At 40.0% G+C, this 16,276-nt stretch overlaps 1 protein-coding gene across 1 annotated transcript in view; it reads left to right on the top strand.

Annotated features, from left to right (window-relative positions):
* The window catches only part of LOC124776994 (unconventional myosin-XV-like), a 465,068-nt gene extending 455,172 nt beyond the window's left edge, over positions 1–9,896 (top strand). Inside the window, exons 54-55 of the mRNA XM_047252242.1 lie at positions 6,701–6,834; positions 7,046–9,896. Of these exons, the coding sequence (XP_047108198.1) occupies positions 6,701–6,834; positions 7,046–7,246 (335 nt within the window). The 3' untranslated portion in view covers positions 7,247–9,896. The remainder of the gene's footprint in view (positions 1–6,700; positions 6,835–7,045) is intronic.
* The last annotated feature ends 6,380 nt before the right edge of the window (positions 9,897–16,276 follow it).

The following is a 16,276-nucleotide window of genomic DNA, read 5'->3' on the forward strand; positions in this document are numbered from 1 at the left end:
CTATCAGTAGCACAATCAATAAACAGAGAAGTCAGTAACTTTCCGGTCATCCACTCGTGTGACCATAACACAATTGCATGGCTTTACCATACATTGTTAATATCAAACAGCAGCAGGAGGCCACATTTAGTAATCCAGTTCCTTTCCCCCTACACTACGAAGGTCACTGACAATATCACAGTTGCACTTCTCTGCCATTGTTTATAGTTGCATAATGTACATTAAATCTCACTTAACAATTGCAAATAAGTACTCTGCTATACCTTTGGGTAGCCAGATATTGGTGTGTACATTGAGACTCCAGAAGAATTGGAGAAATATAGGAAGCTGCCTGGCAGGAGAACTGCCTGCAGTGGAATAACTCAGATTAATGGTAGAGGAGCAAAATATGACAGACAAACTGCGGAGTAGATATCAGTCTGGGACAAGAACAAACAACGTAGATGACAACAAGCGTTCACCACAACAATGACTGCAAGGCCAAGAGCAGTGGACAGACATATCAAAGATGCGACCAAAGAGAGTAACGAGTGACAAACAAGGTAGTTATCAAACAGTCCTAGTACAGCAAAGACAGATCCAAAAAGATCAAGTGCGAGCACTGAATTAATCAGCTGTGCACTGATTGGCCACTTATACAATAGCCATGTGGAATGCTATGGGCCGCTACTTTCATGTGGCGAGACGGTGGTGCTCTAGCCGTGCAAGCACAGTGCTGTGCGGCCATGGTGCCCCATAATGGTCATCTGAGTCCATCTCCTTTGGCGGGCATTCAACCTCTGTGGCAGCCAATACCAGATACTCATTTAATAAACCAAAAATAACTCCACTGTATAAACACATGATCAGTGAAGTTCTTTTGTCTACTCATGTAAGAAAACTGAACATAAAATGCTGGGGAAGTATATACTTTCTGCAGACTGAAAAGTGAGCAGCATTTATTATAGGGAAACTGCCTTTCTTGGAAGAATGCTACAGCTGCCATACAGGATGATGAAGTATCAATTTCTCCTCTAGCAATGTAGAGCAATGGGCACAGATTTATGTAGTTTCTACATGCATTTCTTTCATTAGTATTATTAGTAATTCGTATCTGTGTTACATGGAGTGTTAATGCATCTTGTGGAAAACAAAAGCCCACAGGTGTGCCTGCACACTGCGTTGTCTATGATTCATAAGGTGCACTGCAGAGGGTTATTGTAATTTTGTGAAACACCCCATAGTTGCTTCTTGTGGCATAGTGGGGTAGATAGAGTGGGGAAGCTCCTGCTCACTCTTCAGTTTGCAGACCTATGAAAGAGTGACCTACCTTCCCTCTTGCTTTTTGCCATCAACAAAACCTTCACACTGAAAATAAGTATCTCCATTGATGACTGAGACTTATCTTTCTGATGACTCTTGGATGTTGTCTTTAATGGCAAACAACCATTCAGAACAATCTTTGTTATGTGTGCTCATGGAAATAGATTCATCAATCTTGAGCTTGCAATGCTTGCAAGAAGTCCCACCCAAGACAAATGTTATGACTACAATCTTATAAAACAACAAATTTGGAGACCTGTGTCTTGTCATTGACAGTTATTCTTCCCATACATGTCCCTGTTGGCTGGATATATTTCCTATTTGTGACTTTCAGCACAATTGCTTTCTTATCAAGAAACGTAGTATTCCATAGTTGTCAATGATAGGCATTCAGCATTATAGAAAAGGAATTCCCTGAGATGACTACCACCCAGACAAGTTGGCTGTTGATGATGACATCAGGGGGTTTTCTGACTTGTTTGTGTCTGTTGTCCATGGAGGATTTTCAGTGTGGTGGCCTGACCCTCGTAGATGTATGCCTCGCTTAGTTTTTCTGAACTCACCAGCTAGGAAAGTAACTGGACCTCCATATGGCAAGAGGGCATGGCTGTGTTGTATTGATGAGCAACCTTTTTCAGTGTACAGTGACGGGCTTTGTACTGCATGTTGACTATAACCATCTGTGCTTGACGGTCATGAACAGAAGTGTTACATTGATCAACATCTGATGGTATAGTAGTTGTTGAAAATTCATCCTCTTTCTCTGCAGTAGCATACAATGTATCTAGGGAACACACAGTGACAATAAACCCAGTGTGTTGTCCTGTGCCCTCTAAATGTTTGTTCTTCTGCGGGGTGTTATATTTGGTGGAGAAGTTAGTTATACCTGCATTGATCAGGTGCCAGGTTGTTGTTTGATGACAGCAGCCAGAGTTGGTCAGATCCATTCCCCGTGTCGCATTCGACTGGTGGTTGAGATTGGTGATAAAAATTGATGCACCTCTTCTTCAACATTCTCTGTAACCACCTGAGATGTATGGGGCCAACATTATTGTCTGCTATCTCTTGCTTACTCAGTCAAACAGTTGTGGCTGCCGTAAAGTAGTGTACCTCTTTTCTTACAAGCTGGCATACGAGAGAGGTGATATCATGGTGGCCTTCTAAAATTGGTGTAGAGACTACTTGTGGGAGTCCTTCATACTTCTTTTGTCTGATTCTTTTTGTTAAATTTCCTTGATGCACTGTCACTTAATTAATTCCTCTGTTGTGACGTCCTTTACCAGAAGAGTTTGGTACATGTCTTCTGTGACTCCTTTCACCAAGTGTGAGATGTCAGTTTTTGTGATATTCAGATTCATAATCAGAATTTGGTAATTAAGAGAGTGCATTGACCTCTGTACAGCAACAGGGCAAGGCTATTGCGGATTGTAGAGCAGATTGTCCAATCTATGAAGATGAACTTTGTCCCACAGGTGAGCTATAATTATCTGCAGTTCTGCATTCTGTTTGTGCAGTAGTGTCGTTTCCCCATGACATTGGGCCCTGTTCTTCAATTGTTCTTCTGCTAAGTGTATGTAATGCTGATTGTTGCCAAACGTTTTCTTTAGGTCAGCCTGGAATTTATCCCTGCTGTTGACCTTCTCTTCATTGACCTTGAACTGTTAGTAGGACGTGCATTCCAAGTAAAAGTACACATTTGTCAAATGCATCATGTCACCCCACCTTCCGTATTTGACAACTCAGTTGAATGCTTTCAGCTATTTCATCAGGTCCTGACCAGAATCTCTGTAAAACATTGATGGATGGTTGATGTGCAGTTGACTTACTACTGTTTTATTGGCTTCCCGAATATACGGACTGTGGAAATGATATACTGCATGCAGTGCTTGATTTTTGACAATGTTACCTATCAGAGGTTGTTTTTGAAATTTAGACTTGTTCAAACATTATTTTAATGTCTTTCTGAGTATTTTCAAACTATGAATACAGCATTTGCTTTACATCGCTTCAACCACAGCAAAAGCTCTATCACAACACATCTCAAAATCTGTGGTTCTGATGCTTTTTGTCAGAGGTATTAGCATGCTGTACCGGTGTGTACCACCACAAATTAAGCACTGACAGCATTTATTCTGGTTCCTGTCTGTATAGGCAGTGACTTTCACGTCATCTAATTGAGGCCATTAATGATGTAGATGCTCTCAAGTATGCGACATCTCCACTGTCGCAACCAAAATCAAGTGGAGATTTGAAAGCAGATTCATCAGTGAAGTGCATCACTGAGCCCTGAAGGCATGTTTATTATGAATAGCAATATACTACCAGAAAAGAACTGGAAGGAGAGTGCTGTTATTTATATGAGCATTGAGTACTCCAGAATATACAAACATAAGAAACTCCAAGAACCTTCCAGAACTGATAATTACTAAAGTAATAGCTGGGAATTGGGTTTGAACTAGCAGCCCACAGCATTCCAGGCAGCGATGCTAACCATATGTCACACTGTATTAGGTACAGCTCACAGCAATATTTAAATGTTTGAAGTGTATTATTTGACAATACTATGGAAAGGATAGTTGCTACTCCTCATATAGTGGAAATGCTGAGTCGCAGATAGGCACAATAAAAACACTGTTGAACAAAGCTTTTCACCAAACAGGCCTTCATCAGAATTTGACAAAACACACACACACACACACACACAACCCACACATACATGACCACAGTCGTTGGGTGCCAAGGCCAGGCCCAACTGTATTATTTGTAACTTTAAATATGTGTACATAGAAATCACTTTCACCTCTGCACATATAAATTGACTTTTACAATGTCTTATGCATAAGCTGCTTTTGTAAATTACAAGACCAGTAAAAAATACATTACAATACACTACATCATATGTTGCCTGATATGGTGCCTTGTACTGCTGCTAGTCATTCCCTATCCTGTTTCACATGCTAATGGAGTGAGGGAAAAACTACTCTCTGTATGAGCTCTCTCTCTCACCTTGTCTTCACGTTTGTTGATTGAGATATGTGTTGGTAGCAGTAGCATTGTTCTGCAGTCTGTTGCACATGTCAGTCCTCTAAAGCTTCTTAATAGTATTTCGTGAGAAGCATATTTTCTTCACTGTAGGAATTCGCTCATGAGTTCACGAAGCATTTCCTTAATATTCACGTGTTGATAATAGATCTAGCGGCACCCCTTTGAATTGTTTTGTGTTCCTTTAACACAAACTGCCGGGGAATCCAAACTCTTAAGTGGTACTCGAGAATAGATCAGTGAAGTGTCCTTTGCCCAGATACCTTTATCGCTGAGTTACACTGCCCTGGAATTCTCCCAGTGACCTAAAGTGAACCGTGTACTTTCCCTACAATTGACCTGGCATGCTCATCCCATTTACATCACTTTGCAACAATCCACCTGCATATTTATTCAACTTCACTGTATCAAGTAGCAAACTGCTGATAGTGTATTCGAACTTTATAGGATTCATTTTCCTACTTATTTGCATCAATTTATATTTTTCCACCTTTAGAGCAAGCTGCCCTTCATCACACCAAATAAAAATTCTCTCCAAGTTATCCTATATCCTACAGTCACTTAAAGATGACACTGACCTACACACCACAGTATCATCAGCAATCAGTCACAGATTTCTGCTCATGCCATCCATCAGATTGATATGTATTTAGAGAGTTTTATAAAGTCTGGTCACCAGTTTTGTAAAGGCCTCATTGCTGACGCTGTGGAGGCTGAGTTGCCACTGTAGTTACAGTAGGCCGAGTTTGTGAGTTCGTGAAATGTCTTCCGTTGCAGTACATCACTAAAAGAATTTCTCCCTGCCACTATTACACAGCTATGCCCCATGGTCAGGTAACAGGACAGGAGAACGAAGATTCTAGAACAATCCAACAAATTAGTAACTTGTCTTTGTGACTAGTTGAATTTGTGTGGTTGTTATAAGTATTACTCGCAAGCAATCTTTGCAGAATATATCATAATTTTGGATAATTAACATATATTAGTAGCTTATTTAAAATACTGTTAAAGAAGAATATCATAATGTACAACTACTTTTCCTTTGAAGAAATGGTTTACAAACAAATTCACTGCAAAGCCATGGGCACCCACATCATACCCTGCTTCAACCTGTTTATGGGTCATCTAGAGGAAACCTTGCTAGCCTCCCAAAATTCCCAACCCATTAGTCTGGTTCAGGGTCAGTGATGATATCCTCATGATGTGGACTCAGGACCAAGACACCCTATCTGCATTCCTCCACAGCTGCAACATTTTTTCTCCCATCCACCTCACCTAGTCCTCCTCTATCCAGTGTGCCACCTTCCTGGACATTGACCTCCACCTCTGTGATGGTTCCATCCACATCCCCGCCCACATTAAACCCATTAACCACCAACAGTAACTGCAGGCCCTTACACACCAAAAAATATGTCCCATGTGATGAGAACTCCCTTGCCCAGTATGCCGGAGGTCTCACAAAAGCATTCACAGACAGGCAATACACCCCAAACATAGTCCACAAACAGATTTCCTGTCCCATAGCCTTATACCACTTCCCAAGAATCATCTACAGAGGAACACCTTCTCGTCACCCATTAATGCCCTGGACTTACCTACCCTTCATGGGGGCTTTGATTGTCTCTCATCCTGCCCAAGATACTTCTCAGCCCTCTTAAAGTGGTGTTCCATTGGCTGCCAATCTACACAATATCGTAGTCCATCCCTGTGCCACTCCCTTTTCCAATCCCTGGCCACAGGGATCGTACCCCTGTTGCAGACAAAGGTGTAAGAACTGCCCAATAGTACTCCCTACTCCAGTTCTGTCACAGGCTTAATGTATCCCATGAGAGAATAGGCCACCTGTGAAAGCAGCCACATCATATGCCAACTCTGCTACAAAGCCTTTTATGTTGGTGTGACTACTAACCAGCTGTCCATCCGGATGAGCGTCTACAACCAAACTGTTTTCAAGAACAAAGTTGACCACCTGGTGGCAGATCATGCAGATGAGCACAGCATGCAGAATTTTAATGACTGCTTCACAACTCGAGCCATCTGGATCCTTCCCTCCATCACCAGTTTCTCTTAGTTATGCAGGTGGGAGTTGCCCTTACAACACATCCTCCACTCCTGTAATCATCCTGCACTAAGTCTCAGGTAAACCACTGTCATTGCACCCTCCACCCAACAGTTTCACCTTCATTCATTGTGTCACCCCCTCCCAATTCACATTTCCGTGTCACCTTCGGCATGTGGTGAATCCCCCTGGCCAGGATGGTCTCCTTTAATCCTAAAGTATTTACATTTTACAAGAACTTTACTACAACACTTATATTGCTTTTCCATTTTATAATAAACATTATTTATTTTACAGACATTTTATCTAAATGGCCATTGTTTGGATCTAGTTTCTTTGCTGTAAAGCGTGTGTCAGATCCAAAAGAGCGTTCAGAGCACATTTTGGCCCTCAATAGACATGGTGTCCATTTCATTGATCTGGTGACACATGTAAGTATGAATGTGATTTAACATTATTGTATTTTTATGGAAAAATAATAGTTTTAGGTAGCAGCATATATATTGCAAAAGGGAGTACAGAAAATGTGTAATATTAATTATTCACTTTACAAATTGAATGTCTCACACCCTTATTTTTTTATGAACTTTTCAGCCCTTAAAAGGTACTGTACTAATAGAAGTGGTATTTTTAATTTTCTAGGAAACACTGATTCATTATCCCTTCTCTGAGGTGATCTCAACCAGAAAAGTGAAGTCAGAGGATGGCACTCTGTTTCTGGATATGAAATGTGGTAACCTGATGCAGCAGCGTATTACTCGGCTACAGACAGATCAAGCACATGAGATTTCACGCCTCATTCGGCAGTACATTACGATGGAACAGAGACTCAGGCATTCGTGAGGAGAATTTCTGGTACTGCCTTTCACAGGCAGAACTGTTGTGTTATTACAGACATTGTGAACATTTTGTGCTTCTTGAGAGAAAGGCCAAGTGTATTACCATTAGTGAAATGTGCTGTGCATCTATTGAACATGTAAAATTGAAAAAAAAAAGAAATTATTCCCCATAAAGGGATGAAAGGCAAATTCTTGCAGCACCACTTAAACTGCATTTATATTTGCTTGCAAAATGTGTAATGAACAAACCTTGATGTTGTAAATCAAAGTTCTGTGGCGAGAATAGTCTAAATTTTCTTATTCTGGAAGAACATTGTTTGAGCATCAAGCATATGATATTTGTAAAGTGCTGGTTTCATATATAGTTTGTCTTATTTATATTGTTAATGGCTAGTGCTTGTGAGACCAGAGAAAGTGTTTGAAAAATATTCATTGACTGAAAGGTGTTTTGTACATTCAGGGTGGCAAATGAAGTTAAAACCATGTGGAAAGATTTAAAATACTATACTTCCTTGTGAGTAAGAACGAATTTTACTGACTTATTGAGAATAATTTTTGGCATATTTTAAATTGGCAGATATCCCTGATACGTCCAGCTAGTGTAGTTTTAAGTTGTCATATTGATATTATCTGTTACCAGATATCAAAAAGGTTCTGTTCTTTTCTATGTATAAAGTTGTCTACAGGTGCATGTTAAATGTAGATTAAGCATCTGTGACAGTAGTGCATCTACATTTTTATTGTAAAGAATTATGTGCAGCTACCAATAAATTTGTGCTCAAATGCAATAATTTCTGTAAATTTATTTGTAAATACATGTAACTGTAGCAATCATAATTTGTCATATCACATGCTGCTATGGTTAATTGATGGCTGAATTTTGTTGAGTTGCTTTTGCAATAGCAAGCAGTAAGCTGTATCGTTTAATAACATAAGAAATGTCTGTCACTAAATTGTATCAGTGCTCAGGTTTATTTACTGATAAGTATACTGGTCACGACTTTGTAATGTTGTATTGAAATGTAGTGTACTCTTGAATAAGTGGTGCCAATACTTTGAATTATTATGCAAGAAATATAAGACTTTTTTGTGTGCTGAACCTGTTTGGACCATGAGAAAAGTATGTTTGTTGTAAAGTGTGATCGTATGTGCAGATAAGACTTTTGCACCTATTATTTGCTCAGTCATTTATTATCTTATGTGTTATATGAAATGTGTAATCATATGAGCTAATTATTTTACACCTTAATCACATGTAATTATATACTTTCTTCTTTCAATAATATGGCATTCATCCTGTAGTTCACAGTTTTCCCACTTGACATTTGTATGATATCATTAACAAGAGAAGCCAGATATTGTACACCATGGATCCAGATAAATTGTCATTTGGATATGAGAGAAAAAAAGCAGTTCTACATTCCAAAGTTTGTGAGAAAAGTAACAGAAATCTATTCTTTGGCATACAACTCATAATGATTATAATCAAATGTTGGTGTCACTCAGTAGATGAGTGACTTAGGTATTATTATTTCTGGGTTGTCAGAAAGACCAGTTATTATTAATTTTATTTTTTGCATAAAATATAAATTATTATGAAATAAGACGAAATTCCAGTGTTATATATATTTGTATTCATTTGATCTGGGAAAAAATAGTGAATATTAACAAATTTCCATTTTTATTTCATTAGAAGTTAATATTTATTTCAATAAAATGTGCCTTTGTTACAGAGTTCCAAATATCTTTGTCTATACAACAACATACATAGAATACATGAGGAACACCTAAAATATTCCAATGTTGATTGTTTTGTTTAAAAATATTTTTCATAGAAACCTTTTCATCAAAATTGTAGTGCGAATTTGAACCTGAATTCAAAAACCTGGAGTATGGTGCCTTCTTCACTCGTCCAATGGACAATATTACAAACTGGTTGTAGTCATTGGGGGATCAGTGACAGAAGAAACTTTCGATCTTTCGTGTTAGTTTCTAAAAATGTAATGTCACAAGCTAAAATTTATAAATATCTTCTCTTAATGTAGAACGTCTGTACTAAATTTCATATGAAGCCATTGCCCACAATTGGTGCATCAAATGCCCCTCACCTTGCATTAAAAACATTCAAAATTTCATTTCTATTTATCTTCTTTCTAATAAGTCTCTGTCTGTCTTTTTTGTTACCAAATGTTTTAATGTTTGTTATTGAAACATCTAAAATTAATATTCATTCAATATGTTTCCTTACCACTTTTATATGTTCTTTTAATAAGAGACACGAAAATGCCCTTATCAGTTACTTAACATGTAAAACTGAAATCGTACTTTGTGATTGTAGGTTGCATGCAGTTCAAGATATGTATTATGTATTCTTTATATATGGTTTCTCATTGGACAGTCAAATATTCTACATTTTGTTTTGGTGCTAAAATTCTAAAATGAAGTTCAAGCCCAAAGATGATCATAGATATTTATGTAATGAATCTATTAATTTTCTATTGTGCTCTTTACAGCTTAAGTTCTTTGCTTTGAAAGATATTTGTTTATCACATACTCATTTAATTATTATGAGAATTGTAATATTTTTACAATATTGATGTACATATTTTATAAAAGTATGCCATTAAATAAAAATTGTAATGTCACTGTTGTAATATTTAGTACAATTCTTCCAGTTTTTTTAAATGTTGTTCTCTGTTGCGGAAAGATACTAGAAAAATTTGGGTAAGTGCTACATGTTGTGTGTCAAGTTGTGAAATACAACAACAACAACAAAAAATGACTTTGACAAAGGCTGTATGTAACAACAGCTAAAACTATAGCTGTTTTATTTCACAGACAACATAACCTAAACATAGTAGAATTTTACTGGATTGGATACTGTCTTTGAAAGCCCACCTCCATACATCATTCTAGATGTCATCCAGACTTACTTATAATTCTTCATATTCAAATGCCCTGTTTGTTGAAGACGTATATTTATTTCTAAATTCGTGAGGGAAGGAGGCATAAAAGAGAAACTGGTGTGTATAGATACTGAAATGACAAATAGTTAAGTAGGAGGATGAAAAGAACAGACAACAACAAAAACTGCTGTACATAAGAGGAAAAGAAGAAATAAAACAATGAATAAAAGGATTATGGGAATGAGTAAGAGGAGAAAACTCATTAAGTAAGTAATTGAAAGTAAAAGTGGTTGTCACCTTGGAGTGTCCTCATCTTCGGCATAATACAGGAGTCATCTCAAATGAGACACACACTATCAGAGCAGGTTTGCTAAGAGTAGGAAGTGAGTAATGACCTCCACAGCAATCTCATGAGATCTATGTATATGATTGATGTCATTAAGACCAGCCCATTAGCAAATATTCTCTGATCATTGGGACTCATATCAAAGCAGGACTCAGCACTGAAGACAATTCTACTCCATTCAGTGAGATTCTGGGCCAAAGAGATGCCACAGGCAGTGGTGGGATACCAACCTGACTGTTGCCCACCATACAGCCTTACAACCAGGAATGATGGTGTGGGTTGCCATTTCATTTCATAGCAGGATACAGCACAGTGGTATGTTGTTGATATTCCAAGCCCCATTTTGATACCTTTCATGGCAATCCATCCTGGGCTTACATTTCAGCAAGATAATGTCCACCTGCACACAGTAAGAGTTTCTACTGCTTGTCTTTCTACTTGCTAAATCCTACCTTCTTGCCAGCAGGATCGCCAAATCTCTCCCCAATTGATAATGTTTCGATCATTATAGGGAGGGCTGTCCAACTACCTCCAGATTTTGACAATCTAATGCACCAATTGGACATAATTTGGCACGATACCCCTTAGGAGGACATCCAACAAGTCTATCCATCAGTCCCAAGGTGAATGACTGCCTGCATAAGGCCCAGAGGTGGACCAACATGTTATTGACTTGCTCTATTTGTAAACCTCTTTCTCTTGAATAAAGGCTCCACTTTTTTTGAAATCTTAATCATTTGTTTGTACATGTACATAACATCTACCGATTTCGATCCAATTTGGAGAAGTCCTGCATGGTGGGTCATTCTTTTTGTCTTTGAGAGCATATACTAGTTGAATACCCCTGCTTCAATGAGGTATTTATTATTTACTCTTCGATATGCCTCCTCACAACCTTTCCTCCTTCCCTCTGCCTCCCCACAAACTCTCTGTTTCAGCATCACGCTCTCTTTCAGTCAATCATTCCCTCCCTCCCGAATACCCAAGCTGTGCCTCCACTAACCACCAGCAACTGTCAGAAATTGATATAGGTATGACTTTAAGACACAACAGATGTGTTTATGATAGTACAGTCTTATACACAATATTAGGTGTACTATTCCCAGGCACCTTGATGTGTAAATTGATGGATGAGCTAATGTACATTCCATGTACAGCTGGCCATGTCATAAGGTCTATGTCGCATACCTCCATGCCTTGTGCTTGATTTATTGTGATGGCAAATGTCAACTGTGTGGGGTTGTACAATCTGCAGAATGGTACCAGGACGTCCAATGGAATTAGGGGTGTGTGAGATATGTATACTGATTCACAAGCACCCCTACCTGTTATGCCAGTTGCTTCTATGCCATTTGGTAATATCTTCATCACACACAGTTGTGCTCCATTGTACAGATTTGAGGAATTCAGACATCCCATTAACATAAAGCATGCCCCTGTCTTTAACACCAGATGGTGTGTGGCATGCCAGGCAGTGTCAGTGACTGCAGAAATTCCATTAGTGATTGTCCCGTGCTGTTGTCATTGACCACCATGTCGACAGACATGCAACAGGTTACATCAGGTAGCATACCCAGGTTTCAGTATTTATCACAGATATTGTGTTGTTTCTCCCCTTTCTCTGTCCATCTCCTTCATCCCCTCGGTGCCTACCTACTCCTCTTTCTCTCTCCTGACCCATCCCCTCCTGCACTCCTCTCTTCCTGTCCATCCCTTCATGACACATCTTCTACTCTATTCATCTTGATCTTCTCCCAGGCATGCCCATCTACATGTGTGGCCCCTGCAAAAGAGTGATAAGGCAGGGTGGTACTCCTGCCCCAACACACCTGTTCTGCTGGGCAGCCTACACATTGAGGGATGGAAAACCATTTCTTGCCAAAGATTTGTAGGCTGCCTTGCAAAGCAGGTCAGTAAGGTGATTGGTCCTGTTTCCATACAACACCTGTCATGCACAACACCCTAGATGGCAGAGGCTTAAAAAATCTGTATCTTCATAAATGTTAGAGCCATAGCATTGTAAATCCCCCTATGTTTGTCCTCTTGAGGCAAGGAGTTTGTGTGCCAAATTTGGTACACTTCAGTCCAGGGGCCTGGGAGAATTTCCTAGACATTCGTACATATTCTCAGCTTTATTAAGATACTGGCTTCGTGCCCATTGCTGTGCGCACATAGACTGAATGGTCAGCACAGATATTTTGTCATTTTTCTTTAAGTAGTAATTCAGACTGAAAAGCAATCCTGGTAGCTGAAGTTAGAGGTTTCTGTTAATCATGCCTTCTGAGATCTTGTGGTGATATTTCCATAGAAACTTTCATCATGTAAGACATATATCTTTATTTCTAATCAAGAAGCTAAATATAAATTTTCATACATTTAGCTTTGAAAGTGATTTCATAATGAAATCTGTTCATAGAGCTTTTCATCCCCTGTTTCATCTACTTACGTACTGAATTTCCAAAAACAATGAAAAACATTTTTTAATTTCTCAATGAGAAGTCAAATACCAATTTTCATAGATATAGCTTTAAACATGCTTTTGTGGTTCTTCAATAACAATTTATTTTCAAATGAAATTTTTTCATCCAGTATTTCACACTCCGATACGTCGACTTTACAAAAATGCTGTAAAACAACTTTTTTTACTTCTGACCAAGAGATCGAATACCAATTTTCCTAGTTCTAGCCTCAAAATTGCTTTAATAGTGAATACAACTTTTTGAAAGTATTCTAGCTTCAAAATTGCCTATTAGCGATGTATTTTCCAAATACATTTTATCCCTTATTCCTCCTCCTCAGCGGTAGAATTTTGTAAATCCTTTCTTAAACGATACCTACAGTATAAGATGAACACCCTCTGTATTTTAATATAACATAATATTCTAATGAAAATTTTAATCCTCTGTTTCATGCCCTCAGGGTTGAAGTTCCAAAAACACTAAAACACATTTTTTTTAAATTTGAAGTGAGAAACCAAATGCACAAATTTTCATAGATTTGCCTTTCGCGGGCAAGTGCTCTACCAACTGAGCTACCGAAGCACGACTCACGCCCGGTACTCACAGCTTTACTTCTGCCAGTATCTCGTCTCCTACCTTCCAAACTTTACAGAAGCTCTCCTGCGAACCTTGCAGAACTAGCACTCCTGAAAGAAAGGATATAGCGGAGACATGGCTTAGCCACAGCCTGGGGGATGTTTCCAGAATGAAATTTTCACTCTGCAGCGGAGTGTGCGCTGATATGAAACTTCCTGGCAGATTAAAACTGTGTGCCCGACCGAGACTCGAACTCGGGACCTTTGCCTTTCGCGGGCAAGTGCTCTACCAACTGAGCTACCGAAGCACGACTCACGCCCGGTACTCACAGCTTTACTTCTGCCAGTATCTCGTCTCCTACCTTCCAAACTTTACAGAAGCTCTCCTGCGAACCTTGCAGAACTAGCACTCCTGAAAGAAAGGATATAGCGGAGACATGGCTTAGCCACAGCCTGGGGGATGTTTCCAGAATGAAATTTTCACTCTGCAGCGGAGTGTGCACTGATATGAAACTTCCTGGCAGATTAAAACTGTGTGCCCGACCGAGACTCGAACTCGGGACCTTTGCCTTTCGCGGGCAAGTGCTCTACCAACTGAGCTACCGAAGCACGACTCACGCCCGGTACTCACAGCTTTACTTCTGCCAGTATCTCGTCTCCTACCTTCCAAACTTTACAGAAGCTCTCCTGCGAACCTTGCAGAACTAGCACTCCTGAAAGAAAGGATATAGCGGAGACATGGCTTAGCCACAGCCTGGGGGATGTTTCCAGAATGAATTTTCACTCTGCAGCGGAGTGTGCGCTGATATGAAACTTCCTGGCAGATTAAAACTGTGTCCCGAGTTCGAGTCTCGGTCGGGCACACAGTTTTAATCTGCCAGGAAGTTTCATATCAGCGCACACTCCGCTGCAGAGTGAAAATTTCATTCTGGAAACATCCCCCAGGCTGTGGCTAAGCCATGTCTCCGCTATATCCTTTCTTTCAGGAGTGCTAGTTCTGCAAGGTTCGCAGGAGAGCTTCTGTAAAGTTTGGAAGGTAGGAGACGAGATACTGGCAGAAGTAAAGCTGTGAGTACCGGGCGTGAGTCGTGCTTCGGTAGCTCAGTTGGTAGAGCACTTGCCCGCGAAAGGCAAAGGTCCCGAGTTCGAGTCTCGGTCGGGCACACAGTTTTAATCTGCCAGGAAGTTTCATATCAGCGCACACTCCGCTGCAGAGTGAAAATTTCATTCTGGAAACATCCCCCAGGCTGTGGCTAAGCCATGTCTCCGCTATATCCTTTCTTTCAGGAGTGCTAGTTCTGCAAGGTTCGCAGGAGAGCTTCTGTAAAGTTTGGAAGGTAGGAGACGAGATACTGGCAGAAGTAAAGCTGTGAGTACCGGGCGTGAGTCGTGCTTCGGTAGCTCAGTTTCATAGATTTAGTTTTACAAATGCTTCCATAATGAAATTTTTCATAAATCTTTTCATCCTGTGTTGCACCCCATAGAGGCTGAATTTCCGAAACCCCTGAAACACATTTTCATTATTTGTAACCAAGAAGACAAATACCAATTTTTATTGATGTAGCTTTAAAAATACTTTAGCAGTTCTTTAATAATAATTACTTTTCAGAAAATACTATCATTCATTCTTTCACCCCAACATGGGTTAAATTTCCAAAATTGCAGAAACACTATTTTTTTTATTTCTGACCAAGAAACCTTTTCCTAGTTCTAGCCTCAAAATTGCTTTAATAGTAACATACTTTCAAAAAGTCTTTCATCCCTTATTTCACCCCCCCCCCCCCTCTTAGTGGTGGAATTTCAAAAATTCCTTCCTTAATGCTGCCTAAAGTACAAGACCAGCACCCTCTCGCTGACCATATATTCCTTCCCCTCCCTCTGTCCCTATCCTCTTCTCCTCTCCCTGTCCATATCTCCTCCCCCTCTCCATTTTTCCCCTACCCACTACCACTCCAAACTTTCTACCTGCCACCTGCATCTCCCCCTCTTCAGCGTCTCTCTTTCCATCTCCTGCCCCCCTCCCTCGAAGCATCTCCACCTCATCCTTTTCTCTGCCCATCTAATATACCTTCGCTGTATTTCCGTCCAATTTCTCATCCCCTCTCTCTCTCTCTCTCTCTCTCTCTCTCTCTCTCTCTCTCTATCTATCTATCTATCTATCTGTCTATCTCCTCTTTCCACTCTCTCTGCCTATGTCATTCTCCTCACTTTCTCTGTCCAGCTTATCCTTCCTCTATCTTTCTCTATCCTGTCCTTACCCTTCTGTCTGTTGATCTCCTCCACCCCCTGTATCTGTTTATCTCATCCTCATCCACCTCATCTCCTTTCTCACTATCCATCTTCTCCCAGATCTCTATCTCATCTCAGCAGTCTCCATTCACACGTGTAGCCCCTCAAGGCACACCAATGCTACTTGCAGACCTCCTCCTCTCTCTGTACATCTCTCCCTATCTCTGTCAATCCCTTCCTCACCCCCCTCTCTTTCCATCTTTCTGTCCCCTCTTTGTGTCCAGCTCATCATCTTTCACACTCTCTTTGTCCATCTCTATCCGCCCTCACTTGCTGTCCCTCTCCTCCACCTCCTTTCTCTGTCCACCTCATCATCCTCCTTTTCTCTCACTACCTATCTGCCCCCCTGCCCCGTCTGTCTGCTCAGCCTTGCCCCCCCCCCCTCCCCCCACATGTAGCTCCTAATAAACAGATTGATATAACAGGCCAATACTAATTCAACACAATGCACTTGACATG

Source organism: Schistocerca piceifrons, chromosome 2 (assembly GCF_021461385.2).
Source record: "Schistocerca piceifrons isolate TAMUIC-IGC-003096 chromosome 2, iqSchPice1.1, whole genome shotgun sequence".
Lineage (NCBI taxonomy): Eukaryota > Metazoa > Arthropoda > Insecta > Orthoptera > Acrididae > Schistocerca > Schistocerca piceifrons.